At 34.0% G+C, this 25,412-nt stretch overlaps 2 protein-coding genes and 1 long non-coding RNA gene across 9 annotated transcripts; 2 read left to right on the top strand and 1 right to left on the bottom strand.

The window, feature by feature from the left end:
• Window positions 1-7,185: 7,185 nt before the first annotated feature.
• On the bottom strand, window positions 7,186-11,607 carry LOC121736271 (polycomb group RING finger protein 3). The gene is made up of 5 exons (XM_042127362.1): window positions 11,447-11,607; window positions 11,186-11,338; window positions 9,111-9,253; window positions 7,980-8,123; window positions 7,186-7,314 (listed from the first exon to the last, which is right to left on the bottom strand). The coding sequence occupies exons 1-5, from the start codon at window positions 11,556-11,558 to the stop codon at window positions 7,189-7,191; spliced, it is 678 nt and encodes a 225-aa protein (XP_041983296.1). The 5' UTR covers window positions 11,559-11,607; the 3' UTR covers window positions 7,186-7,188.
• A 382-nt stretch (window positions 11,608-11,989) lies between these two features.
• On the top strand, window positions 11,990-14,117 carry LOC121736272. Of its 2 annotated transcripts, none has more exons than XR_006036985.1 (3): window positions 11,990-12,008; window positions 12,804-12,886; window positions 13,821-14,117. It is a non-coding gene; the product is annotated as an uncharacterized LOC121736272 (long non-coding RNA). The 2 variants fall into 2 exon arrangements; XR_006036984.1 differs by lacking the exon at window positions 11,990-12,008 and adding an exon at window positions 12,087-12,106.
• Window positions 14,118-17,373: 3,256 nt separating this feature from the next.
• On the top strand, window positions 17,374-21,769 carry LOC121736268 (J domain-containing protein DDB_G0295729-like). Of its 6 annotated transcripts, XM_042127353.1 has the most exons (4): window positions 17,378-17,451; window positions 17,513-17,603; window positions 18,358-18,519; window positions 19,053-21,769. In XM_042127353.1, the coding sequence occupies exon 4, from the start codon at window positions 19,689-19,691 to the stop codon at window positions 21,447-21,449; it is 1,761 nt and encodes a 586-aa protein (XP_041983287.1). In that variant the 5' UTR covers window positions 17,378-17,451; window positions 17,513-17,603; window positions 18,358-18,519; window positions 19,053-19,688; the 3' UTR covers window positions 21,450-21,769. The 6 variants fall into 6 exon arrangements, with proteins under 6 accessions (XP_041983290.1, XP_041983289.1, XP_041983286.1 ...); XM_042127356.1 differs by having other exon boundaries at window positions 17,374-17,603; window positions 18,358-18,515; XM_042127355.1 differs by lacking the exon at window positions 18,358-18,519 and adding an exon at window positions 18,018-18,022 and having other exon boundaries at window positions 17,374-17,607.
• Window positions 21,770-25,412: the final 3,643 nt, after the last annotated feature.

Raw genomic sequence — 25,412 nt, 5'->3', positions numbered from 1 at the left:
TGTTTGACATTTAGCGTGACAAAATATGACAATTGTTCGAATTGACATTGACAACTACTTTTTTAATAAGGAGCTAAAATATAATAGCAAAGAATAAGTATCAACCAGTTTTTTTTATTAAATGGAGTACCGAGCAGCGGGGCTAAAATGGTCGCTTTGGAGCATAGACATAATATATACTAGCATAGACATAATATATACTGTCGTATATACTAGCATCATAGACATAATATATACCTAAAGACCAACAAAGAGTGCGAGAGAGAAGAAAATCCTTTATGGAATTATAACAAGATGAAAAGAGAGAGGCAGTCTAATGAAAATTGTAACAACTTTTATTTGACAGGTCGTCAAAAGTCGTCAATCGTTTTTATGCCCTTTCGGTATTTGCAATTTATTATTTAAATCGTATGTTATTTTCAACAAATACTATTATATATAACAATAATAACTTGTGCAGTGAGTGATTGCAGTGTAAATCATAGGAATAATCCTGAAAAATATACATTTCACCCGTAATTAATCTTCATGTCCTAATTGCTACGATGTGTTTATTTTTGCTATATTCTGGTCTTTAGTTCTCTATTTCAAATAAAATATTGTGAATCCTACCTTTTACTTTCATATTTTGCGTAACTAAAGGTACTATTGTTCCTATATTACACAAATTTTGAAGAAAAATTTTTCATCAAAATTTCTTACATATACGCTAGTGCTTGAATCAAATTTATCGATATGCTTATCGATATTTTACAATAACATAAATCTAAAATAAAAATCATTTACCTTTATATTTATCACCTTAAGCCCGGCCGCACATTATCCGAAATTTCTGATCAGAAAATTCGGACGCCCGGCGGAACGGCCTTTGTTGTAGACCCATCATACTAAAAGAATTTCTGACGTGTCAAAATGTATGAGCGGGGCGGGGCGTCCGAATTTTAGTGATCACAAATTCGGATAATGTGCGGCCGGACTAAAAGGACATAATATAGCTAATATAATAAAACTACTATAGTATAGAGTGACTCTAAAACTAGAGGAAGGTTTATATTTATATATCATAATCATTTGTTTTACAGATTCCCTCAAGATCCTCTAATAAGAGGAAAATGGCTGAAATTAATTGGGCGTGTTGGTTGGAATCCCAAGAAAATTTCAACAATATGTAGCAACATTTCATTGAAAATTTTTAAAGAAAAATTAGAATAAATACTATTTTGGTTAAAGGAGCTATCCCAACTTTATTTGTGCCAGTAAGTTTGACATACTGTTGCACTTGTTACTGAAGCAATTATTAAAAATAAGCAATTATAAGCAATTAATGCTTTTTAGTTCATTTAAGATTATACTTATATGAACTAAAAAGTATTAAATAATCCTTATTCAGTACTCAATCTTCATAATTTTGAAGTCGGTACCAGTCCTAAGTATATAAGTTGCTGTTATAGCTATTCTGTCAGAGAACTGGCGATTAGGTTAGCTGGTACCGATTGCAAAATAATGAAGATTGAGAACAGAATTATACTGAGTACAGAATAAGAATTATTTAATACTTTTTAGTTCATTTAAGTATAATATTACTATTGTCATTGCCTTGGAAGTCGGTTTTAATTTTTTGTTTAAAAATAATAATTTTACTCATTTTAGCTGTCCTTAACGTTTTCTATACTTACAGTTGGTGTTTTAAAAAATCAAAATCAAAATTGCTTTATTTCTGAACAAATCTAAAATAAAATATATTTTCAGAATACATGGTGCCTACCACCGGTTCGGTAACTAAGCCGACGAGAAGAATCGGCGTAAGAAACTCGCACGTCCACTTTTTACCAAAAAAAGTGAGAAAAAAATTATCTTTTAAAACAAAATTTACAATGCTGTAACTAAAAATTATACAATGTAAACACAGATAGATACATAATAATTGTAAGTCATGTAGAAGTAGCCTTGCAAGCAGTCATTCAGCATTCTACTCCCAAGATGTGCCATCAATTATGACATCATTTTGGCTTTGGCACAAAACGTTCTTTGACTACTTTTTAAAATTTATTAATCGAAAGATTTTAAACGTTTTCTGGGACCATATGTTCTCATTTGAATATCAAGGAGTCACTTCGATTTCTCATTGTTTCCATCACCAGACCACCACTTTTGTGAACATGGTACCTACTCGGAACAATACAATGTACAGCAAAAGAAAAAATTTGAAAATCGGTTCATAAACGGCGGAGTAATCGTTGAACATACATAAAAATATATCCACAGGCGAACGTCTAGACTCCTCCTGTTTGGAAGTCGGTTCAAAATAATTGTAATAAAATATTATGATATTTTATAATATGTATTTAATTTAAGAATAAAATATAATACACTATGTGTGTTGTTTACTTTCAACGTTTACTTTCGGTGTAAGGACTGATTTGCCAGATAGATTTTACCTGAGTAATAAAGTAACTTTATGATGTGTTAAGTGTAAATTATTTACCCCTATAAGAACCTCATGTCATAACATATCCGACGATTGAAAAATCATTCCAAAAGAAAATGTGTATCTACTTTTCAATCGTCACCTTTTTTTGCCAATTAAAATTTATGATACCTAATTTGAAATACAAATCTATCAAAGTTGCATATTATTTATTTCTTATAGAAACTCAGGTAAAATAACTCGAACGGACTAAACTATCGATAGCAAAATACTATACTATCGATAGTAAAATATACATCACTAGAACACGCACACATTGACAGCTCAAAAATGGTCACGCATTTTCGAGTTGTCAGGTGGTCTTTACGACAGTATATATTATGTCTATGACTAGCATCATAGACATAATGTCTATGACTAGCATTATATTATGTCTATGCTTTGGAGAATCATATAATGTAGGCTGTACACTCTCGCCGAGACACAGCGAGGCGGCCCGAGTGCGAGAGTGTAAATGGGTGCGCTTGCCTCGTCTCGCCTGTCTCGGACCCTCTCGGTCCGGACTCCGGTGTCGGTATTTTGCGCCCGAGACAAAGGGTCTAGCGAGGAAAGCGAGCGCATTACTGTACACTCTCGCGTTTTTTCACTACTAGTCGCGCCGCTAAACAGTGCAGAACAGAAAAATAACAATAATAAACGTCATTATCAGTCATTATCTGTGAGAAATAAAATTAAATATGAATATAGATCTTTGGATTACATTGATATCTTTCGATGCATAGAGAAAAATAATGGTCCATCTTCTCTGAGTTCATAACTGCAATTGAACTAAACGAGAATGTACATGATCGCACTCGGGCAAGGGGCTCTCGCACGAGACTCTCGCCCGAGAGCTCTCGGCGAGAGTGTATCATTAAACTGACATCTATTAGCGAATAATAATACTATTTTGTTAGCAACTAATTGTTTTAACGACCAGCAGATGGCGTTATTAAGTAACACGAAGTCAATGAGTGTTTGCTATACCGAGCAAAGCTCGGTCATCCAGGTACTTAATCATAATATGATTAATAATTTTTAAACTCCACTTTGCATGCAATTCATATAGTGATTCGCTTACATCAATTATTGGTCACTCGCACGGCGCTCGCGCGCGGAGTCCAATCATTAAGAGGAGTCCACACCGCCCTTTTTTCCATACAAACGTTGTCCCCTGTTTCCTCCCTGGATTATCCAGTTATCCAGCTAGTAGAGTTATAATTTTTTTCCTGAATATCTACGGCCACTAATACAATCCAGAAAACAGATTTGGCTAGATTATACAAAAAAAAGCAAAACATAGGAACACAGCTCAATCCTTTTTTTAATCTTTAATGAAAAAACTACTTAAATCGGTTAAGTTTTGGAGAAGGAATCAGGGGACAACGAATCGTTGATTTTCTGGATTTTCTGCAGTTGTCTCTATCGCGTTCTGCGGTATAGGCTTGAGGTAAGGGAGACAGCTACAGATATTACAAGTACTTTTTTTTCATTTCTATAGCCCCTGGTGTATCCTCTTAAACCGAGCAAAGCTCGGTCATCCAGGTACTTAATCATAATATGATTAATAATTTTTAAACTCCACTTTGCATGCAATTCATATAGTGATTCGCTTACATCAATTATTGGTCACTCGCACGGCGCTCGCGCGCGGAGTCCAATCATTAAGAGGAGTCCACACCGCCCTTTTTTCCATACAAACGTTGTCCCCTGTTTCCTCCCTGGATTATCCAGTTATCCAGCTAGTAGAGTTATAATTTTTTTCCTGAATATCTACGGCCACTAATACAATCCAGAAAACAGATTTGGCTAGATTATACAAAAAAAAGCAAAACATAGGAACACAGCTCAATCCTTTTTTTAATCTTTAATGAAAAAACTACTTAAATCGGTTAAGTTTTGGAGAAGGAATCAGGGGACAACGAATCGTTGATTTTCTGGATTTTCTGCAGTTGTCTCTATCGCGTTCTGCGGTATAGGCTTGAGGTAAGGGAGACAGCTACAGATATTACAAGTACTTTTTTTTCATTTCTATAGCCCCTGGTGTATCCTCTTAATCGAAGCGTTTAAAATTGAATCATATTATGATTCAATATACGAATCTCCAAAGCGACCATTTTAGCCCCGCTGGTATTACTCTGAGGTCTGAGGGCTTTATAACTTTAGCTCTGGCCTCTAGAGACGACAGCGCTGGACTGGACTCAGCAGACACGATCCTTGAATGCGAAGAAAATGTAGAAATTCACTTTGTAGCATAATTCAGGGGTTCCCAATTTTTTTCAGCTTGTGGCGCAGTTATAATACACGTTCAATATTTTGCCACGGCGCCTTTACAAATATATAACCTAGCTATTATAAAAATATACATAAACAACCACCTTTAATGATTATTGTAGTTTGGATAAGCAGGTAAATAATAATAAACAATATTTAAATCTTCTGCCTGCTTGGTATAATTCATATGATAATGTTATTTTATATTAATATATTTTGTGGTTTCGGATAATGACGGAGGATCGGCTCACCGCGCCCCAGGGCGCCGCGGCGCACAACAGTGCGCCGCTATTTGAATAAAGGATAGCAGCTATCCCCAGCCCGCGGCCCACCACGCGCCAGGACTTTATTTGTGGCCCGCGTGACGTTAAACCATTTTGAAATTCACGCCCACCGGCACAATAATGTAGTCGTCGTGAAAGTCGTAAAATTTTTCCACTTTTAAAATAGTATATTTTGAAAAAACGTTCCTTTTTAACCCTACAAAAATTTTGTTGCGGCCCGCGACACCAAGACCAAAACATGTTTGTGGCCCGCATGAGAAAAAGGTTGGGGACCACTGTAGTATAGTATTAAGTACAGTGCTCCCAAAGTGATAATGCGCATAAAAATTTTCGTAATTTTTCGGCAACGGTCGTATTTCCCGAGCGTCGGAAGACGTCGCTGCAAGCGCTGTTTTAAACTTAACTAAGAAAAACAGCGCTTTGCAGCGACGTAGACGCGCCTGACGTTGCTTGGACGTTACCATGGTAACACCGCGATGGCTTCTCGGTAAGTTAGCGACAGCGGACAGCCACTGGCTATACGATATTTACTTATATTTCCTTTGAACAAGGTGCAAAATGCGAGTTTCATAGATTCGGGTGTTTCCGTGATTACGACAATTAGCGAAGATTTCCATGTGTATTATTAATTTGGGAGTACCGTAGTCTGTATAGCTATACTTCATCGTTAAACCTCCAAACGTAACTAAAAAACTTCTATAGCATGATGCAGGATTTTGCGCTGTATGGTCCACCAAGTATAGCTATACTTAATACTATACTACAGTGGTCCCCAACCTTTTTTTTATAAGTACATATTACATACATTCCTGCATAAACTAACTTTAAAGTTGATGGTAAGCAAAAGGCGATACCTATTCAATATTTAATACAATGTCAAAAACCTAAATCTATGGTCCAAAGCACGAGCGGAAACAATATTTTATTCAATTTAACATGTTCTTAAAATTACTTTTTTGATTTCTATTGTATTTGGACCATAGAAATGATTCAAATTATAATGACTGATTGAAACATCACAATAATCTTTAAAATTTATTCGTATATTTTACATAAAGATTCATTATATAAATTCTTTGAAATGTACAATCCTAGCATACAAAATTATTTACCATTTATAGCAAATTAAAAGAACTAAATAACATAACAAAATTAGCTAAACATAAAATAATCTTTACATAAATTATTAAAGAAAATAATAACATAAGTAATATGAGATTGAAGAACAAAAAATAAGCTATGGAAAATTAATTACAAATTAGTATTATTTTAACTAAGCATTATGCCTAAAGTAGCAACTTTAAGTGTAAGAATTTGAAAAATTTTATAAATTCACAAACTAATATCCTCCATTGGATTTTCGTCAAATAATTACCTAAATTATCTAATTAGGATAAAAAATATTAACGTGTTATTTTTATTTATTGGAAACAAAGATCAATTGTTTTAACCAAAATTTTATAGGCCGATTAATTGTATTTTAATAAAATTGACATACTAATATTGTAAATACATAATACCTACATTGTGATACTCGAGTGCTAAAGAGAGAAAGGATAACAATCTTTTTCAAATTATTATTTGAGACTTAACAAAATTATCGCAAAGGATTTCAATATTACATAGTACTTTTATATTTACAAGAGTATGACTTTAGTCCTATTGGTACAAATCATCTATTACTACGTCTGATATTCAGATAATAATATAAAGAGGTTCCGAGAGAAAAAGCACTGGCTTTTTGTTTGCTTCAAGCTTATTGACCGTTTACAAAGTTTGTTTGATGCTTGAGTCAAGCATATACACCAGAGACTAGATATAATATATTATACACATTTGCTCGTTTGATGTGATTTTATATTTTTTCTTTTTCTTGAAGTCTACATGCTTGCCGCCAAAATGCGTATTCGTCTCGGAACCCCTTAAGATATTATGTGTATAGAATTTATACTCTTTAAACAATACGACTGCCCAATTTATAGGTTTAATTAAAAGACACATTATAAAGTGTAGCAAGTGTTTTAGACATTTAAAAAAATAAGTCAAATAATTCTTTACTTACTTTAAAAAATGTTTTCCTAGTCGTAAGTGTTGTTAAGTTTTTTTTTTTTATATTTCATGGTCCAAAAGATATTAAGTAATATTAATTATTTTAGAGTAAATTTACAAATCAATTTTAGGTCTATATTGTAGTCTGAGCGGTGGATCTCTAAATCTCCAACGGGTAACGTAAACAAATTTAAGCGTATGATCCTTACCTAACAATTCATCATTACATAAAATGTCAATCTGAAAAAAGAAAGAAAAGATATCATCAATAATGATAACAACATTAAACAAACTAATATTTTTTTACTCTTATATTGTTCAGTCTTATACAGAGTGTAACAAAAATAAGTGATAATACTTTAGGGTGTGTACGTGTTCCTCGTAGAGACTTCACTGTGAAAGTAGCAGCGCTGAAAGACCAAAATTTTTTTTCACTTTTGTATGAGGAAACTCGTGACGCTCAGGCCGTTGCCCATACAAAAGTGAAAAAAAATTTTCGTCTTTCAGAGCTGCTACTTTCAGAGTGAACTCTCTACAAGGAACACGTACACAACCTAAAGTATTATCACTTATTTTTGTTACACACTGTATAAGCTTAAAAAAAACAGGCAAAAGTGAGTCGGACTCGCGCACTTCGTGTTCTATACCATTATCGAGCAAAAGTAGGCAAAAAAAATATGTTTTTTGTATGGGAAGGCCCCTTAAAAATTAATTTTATTTCGTTTTAGTATATTTTGTTATGATAGCGGGAACCGAAATACACAATCTGTGAAAATTTCGGAAGTCTAGCTACAGCTTTCAGATAGACATCAAAGTCCCAGTAATAGGGTCCCGTTTTTACCTTTTGGGTACAGAACCCTAAAAAAGCATTCAAAATAGGCATTGTTTTAATGTTTAATACTTACATCTCTATATTTATCCATGTTATTCAAAACTTTTTTAGCTACAAATTTCTTGAGATGAGTAATGGTTGCCTGGGCTGACGTTCTAATGAAACTACGTTTTAATGTCCTCAGCGAAGTAGATATACACTCCAAACACAGATTGACCTGAAATTAACAATATATATTTTTAAAAGTCTATATACACTTGGCTCAATTAAATCGAATGAAACAAGTAAATATACATAGACTGATAAAATTATAACCCTTTGTCTTTACAAGCAGTTTAAAAAATAAATTAAACTGCTTGCTGTTTATTAATGTAGGAAAATAAAAATAAAACTACACAAAAGAAAAAATATTATAATAAACAATTTTTGATAAGAGCTTATTTTTTTCCATGTAAGTCGGCCCCTAGACGATCAATTGTATTGTTAATATCATGCTACAATTTTATTGAACAGTTTATTTGACAATTAGATTGAAGGCGCGCGCAGTTCAATATCAACCCTAGACGGTATTAAAATATTTCATTTGATTTAATGAATAAAGGTTTACCATTTATGACATATAAAAAACTTCTTGCTAAATCTCGTTCAAACCAATTTTCGTTGGTAGTCTTTATAGTGATGTACTATCAGAGAATTTGATTCCTATGCAAATCAGGGACCTAAGTAGTTTGGTCGCGTTACGTCAAACCCAGCTGACAGATCACATAATATACATTGAATTGACATATTCGACCAAATAACGTTGGTCTGTCAATTGCATAGGAATCAACTTCCTCAATGGTACATCATATTATATTTTTTTAGAATTATCATGCCCCTACCGCAATATGATTTTTGAAGACCTATCCATAGATACATCCCCACACACATAGTTTATATGAAAAAAAATATTTGTTTCAGTTGCACCTATGGGGACCCCTACAATTGTTAATAATTTATCAATATTTGTATCTAAATCTAAATGCGGTTCACAGACTACATCTACTTACTAAGTTTCAATAGTATAGCTCTTATAGTTTCGGAGAAAAATGGCTGTGACATACGGACGGATAGACAGACAGACATGACAAATCTATAAGGGTTCCGTTTTTGTCATTTGGCTACAGAACCCTCAAAAGGAGATTCTTGACTGACAAAATTTTACCTGTTCATCTTTGCGATGACAATCGGTGTTGTCAGGCTGGTCTGGCTCATCACCACCACCCGGTTTGTCTGCTGCGAGTGCAGCATCCTTCGGACATGGTAACCCTCTGGCTCTATAAAAATCTCTTTCCCTCTTTATTTCATCTGTGGAGGTATGAAAGATTAAATAATAAATATATGATATAAGTAGCAGCTAAATGTAAATTGATGAATGTTTATATATATATATTTGTTTTGAACATCAATCAGCCTGACATCTGCATATACAAACACTTGACTAGCCTAATATCTGTAAATGTTTAATGCTAACTATATGCCAAATTTTATTGAAATCGTTCCAGCTGTTTAACCATGAAGAAGTGACAAACATACTAACTCACACTCTCACAAACTTGGTATGATTTTGCCTCCAAAGTAGTTAGGATAATTAATTACTCTTCAGTGTAATAAAGATATTTAGCTCTTGAGTTATCTCTTATAACTTATCCCACCAAAAACATTTTCATGTAAAAATGTTGCCAAGATGAGAACATAATATTATAGTTCGTCGTGTCAAAAAGTAATGAGATCTCATGTAGAGCCAAGTTTCTAACCTTACATACTCAACCCTAAATCTAAAAACCTTAATTTTACCCTAAAGCGCGGCAAAATATTTGATAATAATATTATAATGTGTCAGCCGCACGAGGAGAATCTATAAACTCTACATTAGTCAAAATCGGTGGCCTGGCCATTTATCATTACTGTATATTAAGTTCAAAGCCCTGGCGAATAAGAAAATGGTTTTTAGATTTAGGGTTGAGTATGTAAGGTTAGAAACTTGGCTCTACATAAGATCTCACTACTTTTTGACACGACGAACTATAATATTATGTTCTCATCTTGGCAACATTTTTACATGAAAATGTTTTTGGTGGGATTTCATTTCTTTTTGTAAGCTGGTTTACGTTGTTCTTTCTTTAAGTTCATTTTTAGGGTTCCGTACCCATAGGGCAGAAACGGGACCCTATAACTGAGACTTCGATGTCTGTCCGTCTGTCTGTCTTCAGGCTGTAACTTAAGAACGGTAATAGCTAGAGAGTTGAAATTTTCACAGATTATGTATATCTGTTGCCGCTGTAACAACGAATACTAAAAACAAGATGAAATTTATATTTAAGGGGGGCTCCCATACAACAAACGTGATTATTTTGGCCTTTTCTGCTCTATATCAATAATGGCAACAGATAGGTACTTGAATTTTTCTCAAAGTCCTTAGTTATATGTGTACTTTAATATTTAATAATAATAATAAAATAAAATAAAAAATGAAGGTGGGCTCCGTACAAAAAACACAAATTTTTGCCTAATTTTGCTCTATAATGGTACGGATATAGGTTAAGTTGGGTTTGATAATTTTTATGTTGTTTCAGTACTAATATTATGTTACATACCAAATTTCAGCTTTCTAAGACTTCAGGAAGTACCCTAACAGTTTTGATGATCGGTGAGTCAGTGACCAAATTGTGGATTTTTGGACACCTACAAAATCTAAAGTATAATAGCTACGATATTCAAAATATGCGCATTTAATATTATATAATTAATAACTATACCCATGTCATTTTATCTTAAAAATTTCAACTATCTGGCATTATTCAAACCAAAGTTACGAGGGTTCAAAAATACGATGAAACGTTTCGAGAAAAGGTAGGTAGTACCTCATCTTGGCGGGGGCACTCCCGTGCCCCCAGATACAAGTTGTTAGTGTAAACACGGTTATCCTTCAAACCATCAAATGAACTCATTAAAATGAAGAACTTTTTCTATGAGAACAATGCTGGGTACTCAAAAAAATCCGTCTCTTTACCCATACAAATTACTGATCCGGGCATCTGTATGGGTATGAAGATGGCATTTTGTTTTGAGTTCCCAGCATTGTTCTCATAGAAAAAGTTTGACGGGCTCAATAACTGTGTTTAAACTAACACACTGTATTGTAAGCAACAAGTATGATATCAGAAACAAGGTCTTGTTTTTATTAAAAGGTACTTTCCTTATAAGTAATCATATAATTTGCGTTGTTATAATACTTACTGTCTTGAAGATCTGGCACTAGTTTATACACTATGTCCTGCATGGTACGGTCGAAACTGATGTACTGAAGGGGATGTGACTGATGTATGACGATGTTGCATGTTGGACAGGTATTATTTTCCTCTAAATGTTTCACTAAGCAGCTTTTACAAACTGGAAGAATTTTATGTGTAAACGTCTTATTAGATGTTCTGCATGCCAACAATTAAGTAGTTTATGTATTATAAGCCATTCATTTCGATATTCTGTAGAAATACTTACACGTATGAAGGCATTCGGTAACAGTAGTAGCGTCAATGAAGTAACCACGACAAATCTTACACGTTATATGACTATTGAGAGTTTTTAACTTTATTCTCCTTTCCATTGTCATTATAAAATATTTTTCCTACCTAAAACATAAATAATTGTAAACTAAATTAAAGTCAAAATAAAATAAAAAATAAACTATTGAGTGAAAGAGACCAAACAAGCCAAATTTGACAAGTAAACTGTAAAGTTTTTTTTTTTTTTTTTAAGATTTAATGGCCTGGTAACGAGACCTTTAAGCCAAGTCTTTTTAAAGGGTTTTTAATTTATTTTATATTTATATAGTTCCCACTGTATTTTTAATATATTTGTACAAAGCACCATAACACTTTTGGTTTTTTAGGAAATCACTTAATTGGCGGCGGGAGGTATCACTTTCTTCAATAATTTCAGTTGCCAACACTAGTCTATGAAAGGTGAATCTTGAACAGTTGAAAAAAATGTGATTCATGTCGGCGTTCTCTTCGTTACAAAAAGTGCAATTATTGCTGTTTATTATGTTCAATCTCGCAAGGTGTGTAGGTGCAGTGTTATGACCAAATCTGAGTCTGTTTATTGTTGTGATAAAGTCACGGTTCGCTATCTTCAGCTTATTGTACCATGGATTTGTCGGTAATTTTCCTTGAATTTGTCCATACCACTTGCCTTTAAGTTTTTGGTCTTCTTTCCAAAATTCTTCCCAAACGTTTCTTACAGATATTTTCACATTACAATAAAAATCGGTCATAGGAACATTTACAATACTTTTGACATCTAGGGCATTGACCCCATCATATGCAGTTTTATCTGCTATTTCATTTCCAGAGATACCTTTATGTGCAGGGACCCACATAAAGGCTATTGTTATACCTTTATTTTCCAGTCGCCACACAAAGTCTTTGATAAAATAAATGATATAGTTAGTTTTAAAACTAAAATTGACATTCTGAAGACAATTAATAAGACTTAGAGAGTCTGTTAAGATCAGAAAATATTTACAATTATTTACACCGTTTATCAATTTTAAGGCTTCAAAAACTGCATATGCCTCTGCTGTAAAAATAGCACATTGCATATCTAGAACAAAACTTTGAGCAAAGTCCCTTTGAGAATCATAAATAGCACTTCTCACATAATCATCACCCTTACTACCATCAGTATAGATTGTATAGTACTTGTTATTTTCTTCTAAAAACGCAAGGATGTCTGAATTGTTATTGATAGATTTTGTTATGACCAGAATAGGATGTATTATACTTCTATACGAATGCATGTAACATGACCAATGTGAATACATTTTGATATTTGAATAAAGAGATTGTATTTCTAGGAAAATCCGGCACAAAGTTGGGGACAGCCCAGTCAGAAGATCATGAGGTGAAGCTAATGGACCATCTGTGATGATTGGGTGAGGTATGATTCTATTTATAATTTGGTAGTTATTTGATGAAAGTAGCTTAATACAATATCTTTCAGCAAGATAAAGACGCCTTAATATCAGAGGCATAATACTTGTTTCGACCTCCATGGCCCTTATGGGAGTCGAACACATTGCCCCTGATATAATCCTCAAAGCTCTATTCTGTATTACATCTAACTTTAAAGTATGAGTGCTATTCAGATAGGCTAAAGCACTATAATCAAAATGGCTTCTTACAATAGACTTGTACAGCACTGAAAGTACTTTGGGATCTGCTCCCCATGAAACACCTGCAAGACATCTTAAAATATTAATGCCCTTGATGGCATTTCTTGATATATATTTAATATGATCCTCAAAAGATAATTTTTGATCAATGTTAACACCTAGGAATTTATGTGAGGTTACTCTTCGAATAATCTCACCATTATAAGTTACATCAGCAGATGGTGTGTCTTTTCCAAATATCATTAAATTACTTTTACTAGCATTAATTTTTAAATTTAATATTTGCTGATAATATTTTCTCAATTGGATTAAACAAGCATTAATCTTTTCTATAGCTACTGATAAATTAATATCTGAACAATATAAAACTAAATCATCTGCAAATTGAAGGATATTTACATTTTTAATATTTACATATTTACATATCTCCCATATATACAAATTATATAACAAAGGTGATAATGTTGCACCTTGCATTGTGCCCTTAGATACAGTCCGGGGCCCATGTAAAATATTATTATGCTTAACATACAATACTCTGTCAGTGAGGAAATTATAAATCCATTTACACACATATCCAGGTACTCCAGCATTACTAAGTACCTTAACTAGTATACCAGGGTCCACATTATCAAATGCGCCCTGGACATCTAAAAATACACAAACAGTATGTAATTTATTGCCCTTTGCATTTTTCAGATCGTGGATGAGAGAAATGAAGCTGTCTGAACAACTTCGTCCTCTACGGAACCCATACTGAATTTGAGGAATGATGTTATGAGATTCTGCGTACCAATCCAGGCGGTTCTTTAGCATATTTTCAAATATCTTACCAATACATGATGATAAAGATATTGGCCGATAAGAACTGGCCTCCTCTGGTGGTTTATCTTGTTTAAGTATGGGTATCACACATTGAGTCTTCCATGAGATTGGTATCAGTTTTTTAAGCCAAAGACAATTTAAAATACACAGTAATATTTTTTGGATAGATTCTGGTAGTTTCTTTTATTAATATATACGGAAAATCGTCCAAACCAGGGCTAGTATTTTTTCTAGATTTTATACTTGTTAAAAATTCTGACCATGAGAAAGGATCCAATAGAAATCCTGATAGTGGATTTTCATTGTTCATATTAAAATAAGTTTCTAACGAATCAGGATTAACTAAATTAGAATTATCTGATAATTTATCTAACAATGGTTGTACAAAATCATTTTGATACAACTTATTATTGGTTCTAATACCCTTAAATCTTTTAATAAGGTTCCAGATTTTACTTATAGGAGTAGTTCTATTGAAATTATTACAAAAACTGTTCCAACTTTTACGTTTTTCTTCCTTTATAGTGCGTTTTTTAAGAGCATCTATTCTTTTGTACTTAATGTAATTGTCTAATGTTGGATCGTTTCTATAAAGTTTAAGTGCTTCATATGATTTAATAACTGCTTGTTCACACGTACTATTCCACCACGGAGCGGGTGGCCTACTCCTAAAATTTGTTTTAGTAAATCTAGGAACTTCCATTAGTTTAAGTTCATTAAGTCGGATACAAAACTCATCATAAGATTTCATTGGATCCTCTTCATTGACCATCATTTCATGGAAGACTATACTAGATGATTCCCTATATTTATTCCAGTCCGTTTTATGGTATAAAAATCTGTCATCATATTGGTTTATTGTGTACCTTTCAATGCACATGGTAATGTTTGTTATTGTTGGATAATGATAACTACCCATAGCATCATCATGTACAGACCATTCACACAAGGGTGCCAAGTGAGGGCTAACAAAACTTACATCTATTGCTGAAGGGTTGTGTGTAGGATAATTTACTGTTGTAAAGCTGCCATTATTCAAAATACATAAATCTAATTCATCAATTATATCATATAAACTTTGGCCTCGACTTTTGGTGGATAAACATCCAAAAGCAATATGATGTGCATTGAAATCTCCACTAATAAATAAAGGTTTTGGTAAATCTCTTATGATATTGCGCAATCTATTCATTCGTATGTGCCCAGCAGATGGAGGACAGTATACACAGAGAATAGTTAAAGATGACGTATTGTCTGTATATACAGATATGGCCATTGTTTGTATATCCTCATAAAAGTTGGTATTTATAATATTGTACTTTAAATATTGTTTTACTAATATTCCTACACCATTACGAGGATTTTTAGAAATTTTGTTATAAAAATTGTATCCAGAAATACGAACAGACTGGTGTTCTTTTAACCATGTCTCATTTAGTAGACAAATATCAATATCTTTATCATTTAAAAATTTTGTAAGAAGAGGTTTTTTGTTATTTATCCCTTGAACATTAAATTGCGCAATACATAGAGAAGATATTTTTTGAGTTTGTGAATTCATTATATTGACAGACTCTTAAGAAGAACATCTTTAATGAATGATGTTGTAACAGGTACTTCATCACTCTTATTTGCTACTTGGACCAATGTGTGTACCAGGGCCATTAGTACATCATCATTTCCAACGATAAGCGACTTTATGTTTGGTATATTTACATCTCTTGAAATAGGCTTTACAGGTTTATTTACAAATTTGGATGTATTATTTATATTATTTACATTTTTATTTACAGGTATGGTGCGAGTTGGCAGAGGAGGGAAATCAACACTTTCTTTGGAAATAGCAACACTTGCATATGATATTTTATTTTTCTTTTCTAATAATTTCTTTATTTTAACTGGACATTGTTTAGAAATGGCCAAGTGAGGTCCACCACAATTAACACAGCAAATCTCATTTGGCTTACTACATTCTTTATAAAAATGTTCACCAGAACAAATTGAGCAGCGCTGCTTTCCGTTACATATTTTGGCTGAGTGATTGAACTTAAAACATTTATAACATTGTTGCAAAGGGGGAACATAATCAAATACTCTATATGAAAATAACTCATATTGCACATTATCAGGTAAGCTATTTGACAAAAAAGTTATACTAACAGTTTGTGTACCGACTAATTCATTACCAAATTTTCTCATGAATCTTCGCACTGCAATTATTTCATATGTTGAAGTTAAATTTGTGAAAAGATCTTTGTTCGATATATTTGCTGGTACAAATCTAATTATTCCTGTTTTTTCAATTTGAGCTGCCGGGATGTATGCTTTCATATTATATTTTTCTAGAAAGTTAATGTTACTTATAAAGTTATTGGCCGTGTTATGTTGTTTGAAAATCACAACAATTTTGTTTGCGTTAATACGCCGAATTGCTACTACACCTTTTACGTTTGAAAATATACTGTTTAAATAAATTGGGCTTTTATTTCCCAACCTTTCTTGCACATTTTTACTTTCTATATACACCTTGAAGTCTGTATTAATAGAATTTTCAGAATATAGTCTTTTATAATTGGGTTTACGAAATGGTAAATACATGTCCTCACCACCTCCGCCGCCAGCACTAGAAGGCCCCCCAAGATCATCAGGGGGCCGGGGTCTTTTTTTCGAGGTAGGCGGGATCTCCCCGCCCGCCTCATCTCCATCCATTTTTATTATTTACACACTATTAATAGTCTAAATACTTGTATTTACACAACTTTTAACAATAAATTATTATAATTTAATTATTTTTCAATTTTGAAAAAAAATTGGAACCGCGCTTTTTCAAATTCCCGCCAATCTCTCCACTGTAAAGTAAGTAGTGACCATAGACAGTTGATTATTTTTTCTTATTATGGCTCCTACGTATTACCACAAAGTTTATCACTTACTTTTGTTACATTCTGTATTTAAACAGTATGTTACAAAAATAAGTGATAATACTTTAGTGCACGTGTTCCTTGTAGAGAGTTCACTGTGAAAGTAGCAGCACTGAAAGTCAAACATTTTTTTTCACTTTTGTTTGGGCAAGGGCCCGAGCGTCACGAGTTTTCCCATAGAAAAGTGAAAAAAAATTTTTGGTCTTTCAGCGTTGCTACTTTCACAGTGAACTCTCTACAAGAACACGTACACACCCTAAAATATTATCATATTATTATTATTATTTTTGTATTTTTTTTTGTTACACTCTGTATATATAAAACAGACGAACATAATAATTATATCCTCCTCCTTTTTGGAAGTCGGTTAAAAAGGACTTTATCGTTAGACGATAATACTGTTATCTTGAGACTTGGATTTCATATTGTATACCTACTTAAGCGGGCCGCGCGGTACACAAAATCGAGTCAAGATATTGGTTGTCCTGCTCGACGAGCGATAACATACCTAGACAGTGTACTTTAGTACAGATGCAACTCTCGGGAGAGAGTGTATACCCATTCGTTTTGCTTCTTATCAAATTGTACATTGGAGAGGAATTATAACATCATATTTATATAATTTAAAAACATGAAATTATAAAGTGTTGCTGTGCAGTCTATGGAACACATTTTTCGAAGAAAGCTATTCTAAAGTTATGGCGCAATATTAAGTTAAATAATTGTTTCTATATTGGTAAGTTTTGTACTTATTTACAATATAATTTGTAATTTACTTTTATGGATAAGTTTGTAAAAATGTTCACAAAAGACCGAAATAAGAATTTATTAGATAAGTACCTACTTATTATTATATTATCAAGTGGTGAAACAGAATTAAGTACTTACCTGTGAAGGTACTTAACGATAATTTAATAGCTTTATTCTTAGGTATTATAATAATATGCACAATCGATCAATATTTTGTACTATCAGAGAAATTGATTCCTATGCAAATCGGGGACCTAAGTAGTTTGGTCGCATTACGTCAAACCCAGCTGACAGATCACAATTAACTTGCAATTAACATTGAATTGACATATTCGACCAAATAACGTTGGTCTGTCAATTGCATAGGAATCAACTTCCTCGATGGTACATAAGTGTTAAGTATTGGTTTTCTCAGTCATAAAAATATAGTTGATACCATAAACTTATAATACACTAGAAAGAATGTTTGAACACTTTACAGTTTACACTTTACACTAATAGACTCTACTACCTACTAGACTAGAGCATTATTTTTTTTCAATTTAAATTTTTTGTTGTTGGTTTTGGTGAAGAACACTATGCATACTTACATACTTACTCTTGTTTTTGTACTATGGAGTATGGACTCATTAATCATACACTCAGTTATTATAAGTATTTTGCGTAGTTGTTTGCGTGTACCTTTAAGTATTTTATAACTTATTAATTTATTATTGGTATTAAAATAAGTTTTAAAATAGGTACACACGATGTCGGCGACTGCACTAAGGAACATGCTGCATGTGAAAATGTTGTGAAATGCATAGAGAAATATAATACACAGGGCAGTGCAATGTCAGATGACTCATAAGTCATAAGAGAGTCGATCACGTCATAGTACGTTTACTGCACACTTGTAGTAGGTACTCTGTTTGCATCTGTTTGCAGTGTGATAACTGATAAGTGTTAACTATTAATAGAAACGATTAACGAAGTAAGAATTTACACTAGACACTAGTCTTTGGTCTAAGGTGGGTCTAAGCTACATAATTGTACCTACTGTATTAAAATACTAACCTACTTATAATATCGGACAAAGGTATCGAAACTTTCTTCTTTTAGCATTACCTACCTACATGATGTAGGTAGGCCCTACATGAAAATAATAATTTTATTGCGAGTTTCTTACGTTCTTGTGAGTTTCTTACGCCGCGCGGTTCGTTTTCGCTGGGCCGTGGTTACGACGTTCGTTTTTCGACTTTAAAAAATATTTATATCTATTTAGAATAAAAATGTATTTAATTTCCAATTTATACAATTATTTTAAGTATAGCGAACGAAACCATATTTTTCCACATTACAAGGTTCATACAGATTTGCTAGGTAATTACATAAAAATATCTACTTAGGGCGAGATTTGTTTGTGGACATTTAAAAGGTTTTGTTTATATTGCAGTGGTCTGCCGACTCCCGAATCCCGACACGCACCGAAGCCAACTGCTATGTCCGGGGATATACAGCTGCTGGTCCAAGGCTTAAAGGAACTGCAAGCTGCTAAGTACGACACTCGGGCGGACATTCTAGCGAGCTGCTACCGAACCGCCCGAGTTCTAGATCTCATATACGATTTGGGCACAGAGAAAACTGAAATATCAAACGAAAACAAAGCTATCATAGGCCCGCTGCTCGAAAACTCGATAAAGTCGATCGAAATCGAGATAAAAAGTACTGCCCTAAAGTACAGGAGAAGATTGGACACGGAAGCTCTGAGAAAACGGTCCGCGCTACAGTTTTTGATCGACGATTTTGGCGATTTCTCAACGAAAACTCAGGGAAAGAAATTCTCCGAGTATTTCTCGGATATTAATGAGCTAATTGAGATCCTAGACGATTTGATCTCCAAGTGGAAAGGCCGTGAGGATCCTGACGATCCGTCGTCTGATCGCGACGAAGCAGATAGTTTGCCGAACTCACATACGTGGTGGAAAGACTAGCTTCAAACTTAAAGTAAATAAGAATAAAAATAATTGCACAACATAAAATATCTCCTTGTGCGCATTTTAAACACTTACATTTAAAGAAAACCTAAAGCATGGGTGTAGATCCAGTAACGGGTATAGTAAGTTTAACGATTCTAACTGGTGTCGCTCTCGCTCTTTACATTGAAGAGTGCGAGAGAGAAGAGGAACGAAGGAGACAACAAGAAGAGGATAGAAGAAGATGGCGGAAAGAAGAAGAGAAGAGGGAAAGGAAAGCAAGAACCGAAAGGTTGAGGGAGGAACGAGAAAGAAAAAAAATGGAGAGGGAGGAACGAGAAAGAGAAAAAATGGAGATGGTGGAACGAGAAAGAAGATATAGAATGGAAAGAGAGGAACGTAGAAGAATGCAGGAAGAAGCTGAGGAACGAAGGCGGAATGCTTCATATTTATGTGGGTACGATCCTTTTCAAACGTCAGAAGAATATCGTAGATCACAGCCATTCCATACAACCAACCAGAGAGAATATTCTTTCAACTCGTATAGTTATGTGTATGATAATGAAGCGAAAAATGAAGATTGCGCTTGTTGGTCTTGCATACTACGCAGAGATGGAAAGCCACCCGGAGCTGCAGACTTTTATGAAACATTTTCGTCTGAGTTTGACCCTTTTCAAACGTCAGAAGAACACTATAGATCAGAGCCATTCCATTCATCCTATAGGTATGATAATGTAGCGGAAAATAGAAATTGCGATTGTTGGTCTTACACAGGTGGAAGCCCACCTAGAGCGGTTAGCCCATCTAGAGCCGTCAGTCTATATGACCCATTTTCGTCTACAAAGGGATCGGTAACTTTGACTATTACACAAACACAGACTGCGCCCAATAAAAACCAGAATGAAGGGTCTAGTAACAAGCCCACTTCCAGCAGTAGTCAAAATGCTACATCCTCTAAAAGCACTTCTAAACAGAACACAAATGCACCAAAAAATCTAAGTTCCGGATCTGATCAACCACAGCGAAATAACAATAACAACAACAACAATAATAATAACAGCGATAAAAAAGATACCGTTCAGGAACTTAATGATTTTATGGAGATATTAAAAGCTATTTTAGATCGCTGCAAGGTTTCAAAAGAATTACGTGAGAAAATATTGGCTTTTTTCAATAAATTTGAAAAACACGAGGAAAATTTTTTGAGGCTGCTCGAGGATTTCAGAATTCAAAACATCGCTATAGAAGATATCGTTTCGATCGTGGTTAGACTGTTCCAGTCGGACTACTTTGCGGAAGATGTCGCTTATCCAAACTTTTTAGCTCTGATGGAAATCGTCGCTAAGTACATAAAAGACGAGCTCATAATCGAAATGGTCGAAGACAGCAGAAGAGGAAGTAAGAAGTCCCACGAACAGCAGCGCGAGGAGTGCATGAAGAAAGTTTTACAGCGCGAAAATATTTTGAGCGAGATCACGGCTCTGTTTGAAGAAGTACGAAAAGAGATCGCCGAAGACAACGATAGAAAACCTCTGAACCCAGATTTCTCTGGAATTTTTGGGAAAGTGTATCACTACATTAAACATAAAGTTGTCAGGGGTAAGGAATGGACTGTAACAGAATACTTCGATTGGGTTCGCAAGGTCCTAGTCTTACTGAAGAACCTGACTCCCGAGTACGGAGAATTATGCAACGTCAATCATGCCAGACGGCAGATCATGTTTGAGATGTATTCAACTGCGTATGGGGGGTATTTTCGCATCGTGGTGAGGGCCTACGGTCCTGTAATTCAAATCTGCACTTTCTTCCTAAGAGAGAAACGCGACAAAAAGGCTAAGGATGGCGACAAATACGTGGATGGAAAGAAAAAATCATAAAGTGTAAAGCTGTATCAAATGTTTGCCTGTTTTTTCAGAGCGAAGGTCATCGCATGTTACACCAATCGATTCGAAACCAAATACAAGATCAGATACAAGATTTTAGTTGTTGCATTTAAGTTGTATAGCAGTGAAAACTTGACTTTAACTCTCGGTTGGTCCCTTGACTTTAACCCTTGATTTGACTTTAACATTAGCTTCGGTTAAAGTAACACCATCGGTCACCTGGGGTCTTTGAAAGCCTGAACAGTAAATGAAATCACATAATTAGTGAATTAAATAAGTAACTAAATTACAAGTAAAATTGATATATTTCTTAACTTTTTGTGTAGATTATTGTTGTTTAATTCCATATCAATCAGATTGTAGAGAATAATAATATTTTTAAGATTCATAGCTTAAAGTTACAATTTAAAGAACTAACATGCAAACATTTCTGTTCATTTATTATTAAAATCCAATAAAAAGAACAAAATAAATCCGTTTTGGTGTGAAAACTCTATGAAAAAATATTAGATCTTTAGTAACGTTTTCGGCGTGAAACAGTGCTTGCGCTGTGTTTCGCCGAGTGAGTGAGTTTACCGGAGGCCCAATCCATCCATCTCATCAATCTTTCCATCAGGTGACCCGGTTGTTCGTTTGCCCCCTTTTTTCATAAAAAAAAAGTAACGCGAACGGTCACCCGCTGGTTGATTCTGTATCGTACATTTGTGAGTTAATCACTGAGTTAGTAACGAAACAGAGGAGTGAGCAACGGAAAGTCTCACTTTTGTATGCAAGTGAATATAAAAAGTGGTACTTTCCGTTACTCACTCCTTCGTTTCGTTACTAACTCAGTTATTAACTCATAAATGTACGATACAGAATCGGCCAGCTGGGGTCTTTAACGATCCCAGAGTGACTAACGCTTCTGTAATATACAGCACATTTTTTTAAAGAAATAACCCCCTTATTTCTCTAAGTTGCTTTCCATCAGCATCAAGCAACTTCCGTTGCCCATGGAAATCGCAGCATCAGAAGAGCTGCAGGTGCGTTGCCGGCAATTTAAGAGGGAAGAGGGTAATAGGGGAGGGGAGGGATGGGAAGGGAAGGGAATACGGGAGGGTAGGGAAGGGAATAGGGTAGGGGATTGGGCCCCCGGTAAACTCACTCACTCGGCGAAACACAGCGCAAGCGCTGTTTCACGCCGGTTTTCTGTGCGAACGTGGTATTTCTGCGGTCGATCCGGCCCATTCGTGCCGAAGCATGGCTCTCCCACGTTAATGGAGCATGCGAGCTAAAATAAGTGGCGATTCTATCGAAATATAATTCCTTTTAGGAAGATACATAAATACTTATCTATTTTCCTCGTTTTCGCAAACTCCGGGCTTAAGACCCCGCTTGACCGACCGGGGGTTAATGTCAGTTATGGCGCAGCCTAAATAAAAGACTTTTGGCAATCATAGTTGGAAACAGATGGCACTCGAGTTGCTTCCGCCGGTTCTTTTCGTCGTTAAGGATTCCGAAGTCCGAACCGGTGCGCGGTGGTTATAATAATAATAATCTTTGCATGCTTCGCCTACATTTAAAAGTTTATTAGTTTTTTTTTCTTTAGTTTAGTATATAAGTTTATTAGTTTTTTATTAGTTTTAGTGTGTAGTAACTACTAACTAATAATAATGATAGTTAAAGGTGCTCCCTCGCCGAGAGCATTGGGGTGTGAACCGTGTGATGTAAAATACAAAACCAAGTAATTTGTAATTTTTGATACAACTTGTTAAACATCAATGCGCTTGTTTCTCTTATTTTGCTCAAAGTAGCTCTAAAATGTTATATATATATATATATATATATATATATATATATATATATATATATATATATATATATATATATATATATATATATATATATATATATATATATCCTGTCAAGAAAGTGAAGAAATAAAAAAGTGGCAACATCGTAGTGTCATCCCTTTCAAATCAATCTAAGAAAAAAGGGATGACACTACGATGTTGCCACTTTTTAATTTCTTGTATGTACATAAGTACATAACACACGCATGCTTCCGGTGAGGGAGCGATGTAAATGATAATGCAACGTTTATAATACGTTTAATGTTTATATTTTTATTTTTCATACAACTTGTAGTCTGTACATTTAGATTTGAAATGTAAACATATTGAAAATAAACTATTAATATACTTACTGGTTAAGTTTTGACTGCAACATATCTATACTTAATTAATAATATTATACTCATTTTTAACCGACTTCCAAAAAACGAGGAAGTTAGGTATATATTCGGCTGTGGATATTTTTTTTTTTATAATATTATAAAATGATATTATAATACATATATTAAAATATGTATTATACTATGTTACCGTTAATGTGCGTAAACCAGTTAGACTGCAGATTAACAAGGTATTCTGCAGATTATCTAGGAGAGTCAGTAAAAGTGCAAAAAGTTTATTCTATTCTCATTAAATTACATAAAACGGGTTCTTCTTTGAATTAAACATATTATTTAGCTGTATAGTATTATTTCATATAATTTGTTGGACATAAACAAACAAAAGAATTAATTATTAAATTTAAAAAAATACTCTACTAATAATATAATATATTATTAGTAGAGTAATTTTTTTTCTAGTTGATACGACCTATTATATTATAAAAGATCGTATCAACTAAAAAAAAAACAATCAAAACAATAACAGCTGCAGTCTTAGGTTGACAATTGACATGCCTAAATCAAAGTTTTTAGGACTTTTACGAAGGAAGAAAATGTAAACTAACTAGGTAAAGTGCAAATGAAAGCTTTTTTTATTTAAAAAATTGACACTTTAACGGTTTGTATCAGGGAATCTGCAGATTACCTAGGTAATGTGCATGTTAACGTATTCTGGATTCTAACGGTATTCTGTAGTCTAACATTATTCTAATATATTATTATACTGTATTGGTTATCCATATTCCATACTTCCTTACAGTGTGCCTGTCTGTCTGTTACTTACCTCTTCACGCCCAAAGCGGACATATTTTGCTGAAATTTGGCATGGGGATACTTTGAGTCCCGGGAAAGAACATAGGCTACTTTTTATCGCAGAAAATGTACGGTTCCAGCGCGATAAACTAATTTTGGTGCAACTAAGTTGCGGGAATCAATTGATTGTATGTAATAAATAATAATTGATAAGAATTAAAACGTAACATTAAAAATAGAGGTATAATAATTTATATTTGTAATAATTAAATTATTTATCATAAACTTGTATTATACAACAGAAACCCGTTCTTAACTATAAAGGCAGCTCTAGGCGAAATATACAGGATGTAACAAAATAAAGTGATAATACTTTAGGGTAGTCCCCTATAGAGGTCACTCTGAAAGTAGCAGCGCTGAAAGAGTTCAGGGGCAGCTGCCCCCCCTCCCCCCTGGATCATGTTGACATCCCTACTAAGTATATTATCTAGTACTTTCATCTATAAAAAAAAAGGAAACGAATTTTTGCCATTTGTTGGTAATACAATATTTTTACAACTAAAAATTATTAATTTTTTATAGAATCTGGGTAATTTACCCCCCTCCCCCCCTGGGCCAGAACCTGGGTACGCCCATGTGGATGTGTATTAAATATGTGTATCATATAATAAAAATTTTAAATATATGTATAGTATAAAAGTATTAAATATATTCCGGTTGTCTGGTACCCGTAACACAAGTCCTTCAGGAACTTACCACGGGGCCAGACTGACGTGGTGTGAAGCGTCCATAGATATTAGATATTATACCCCCCCTCCCCTAAAGCATTATCACTAATTAGTTTTGTTGCATTCTTTATACTACGCTTATTGTCGCTTAGTTTTCCTGCATCGCCGCGTAGTGCAGCGTGCAATCAGCGCGTAAAGTACGAACGTGTGTTTGAATTTTGATTTTAAAGCTGCAAAAACTGCACTAGCACTAGACTAGACAGG

Source organism: Aricia agestis, chromosome 18 (genome assembly GCF_905147365.1).
Source record: "Aricia agestis chromosome 18, ilAriAges1.1, whole genome shotgun sequence".
Taxonomy (NCBI): Eukaryota; Metazoa; Arthropoda; class Insecta; order Lepidoptera; family Lycaenidae; genus Aricia; species Aricia agestis.
Note: the sequence above shows the minus strand (reverse complement) of the source record. Positions and strands in the feature narration are given on the sequence as shown.

Excerpts from the sequence above, each read along its gene's own strand:
- LOC121736271 (XM_042127362.1), bottom strand. The coding sequence starts at position 11,558 with ATGACAATGGAAAGGAGAATAAAGTTAAAAACTCTCAATAGTCATATA. Across the intron at positions 9,254-11,185 it reads AGTGCCAGATCTTCAAGACA|ATGAAATAAAGAGGGAAAGA; the intron begins GTAAGTATTATA and ends ATACCTCCACAG. Across the intron at positions 7,315-7,979 it reads ACATGGATAAATATAGAGAT|ATTGACATTTTATGTAATGA; the intron begins GTAAGTATTAAA and ends TTCTTTTTTCAG.
- LOC121736268 (XM_042127356.1), top strand. The coding sequence starts at position 19,689 with ATGGGTGTAGATCCAGTAACGGGTATAGTAAGTTTAACGATTCTAACT.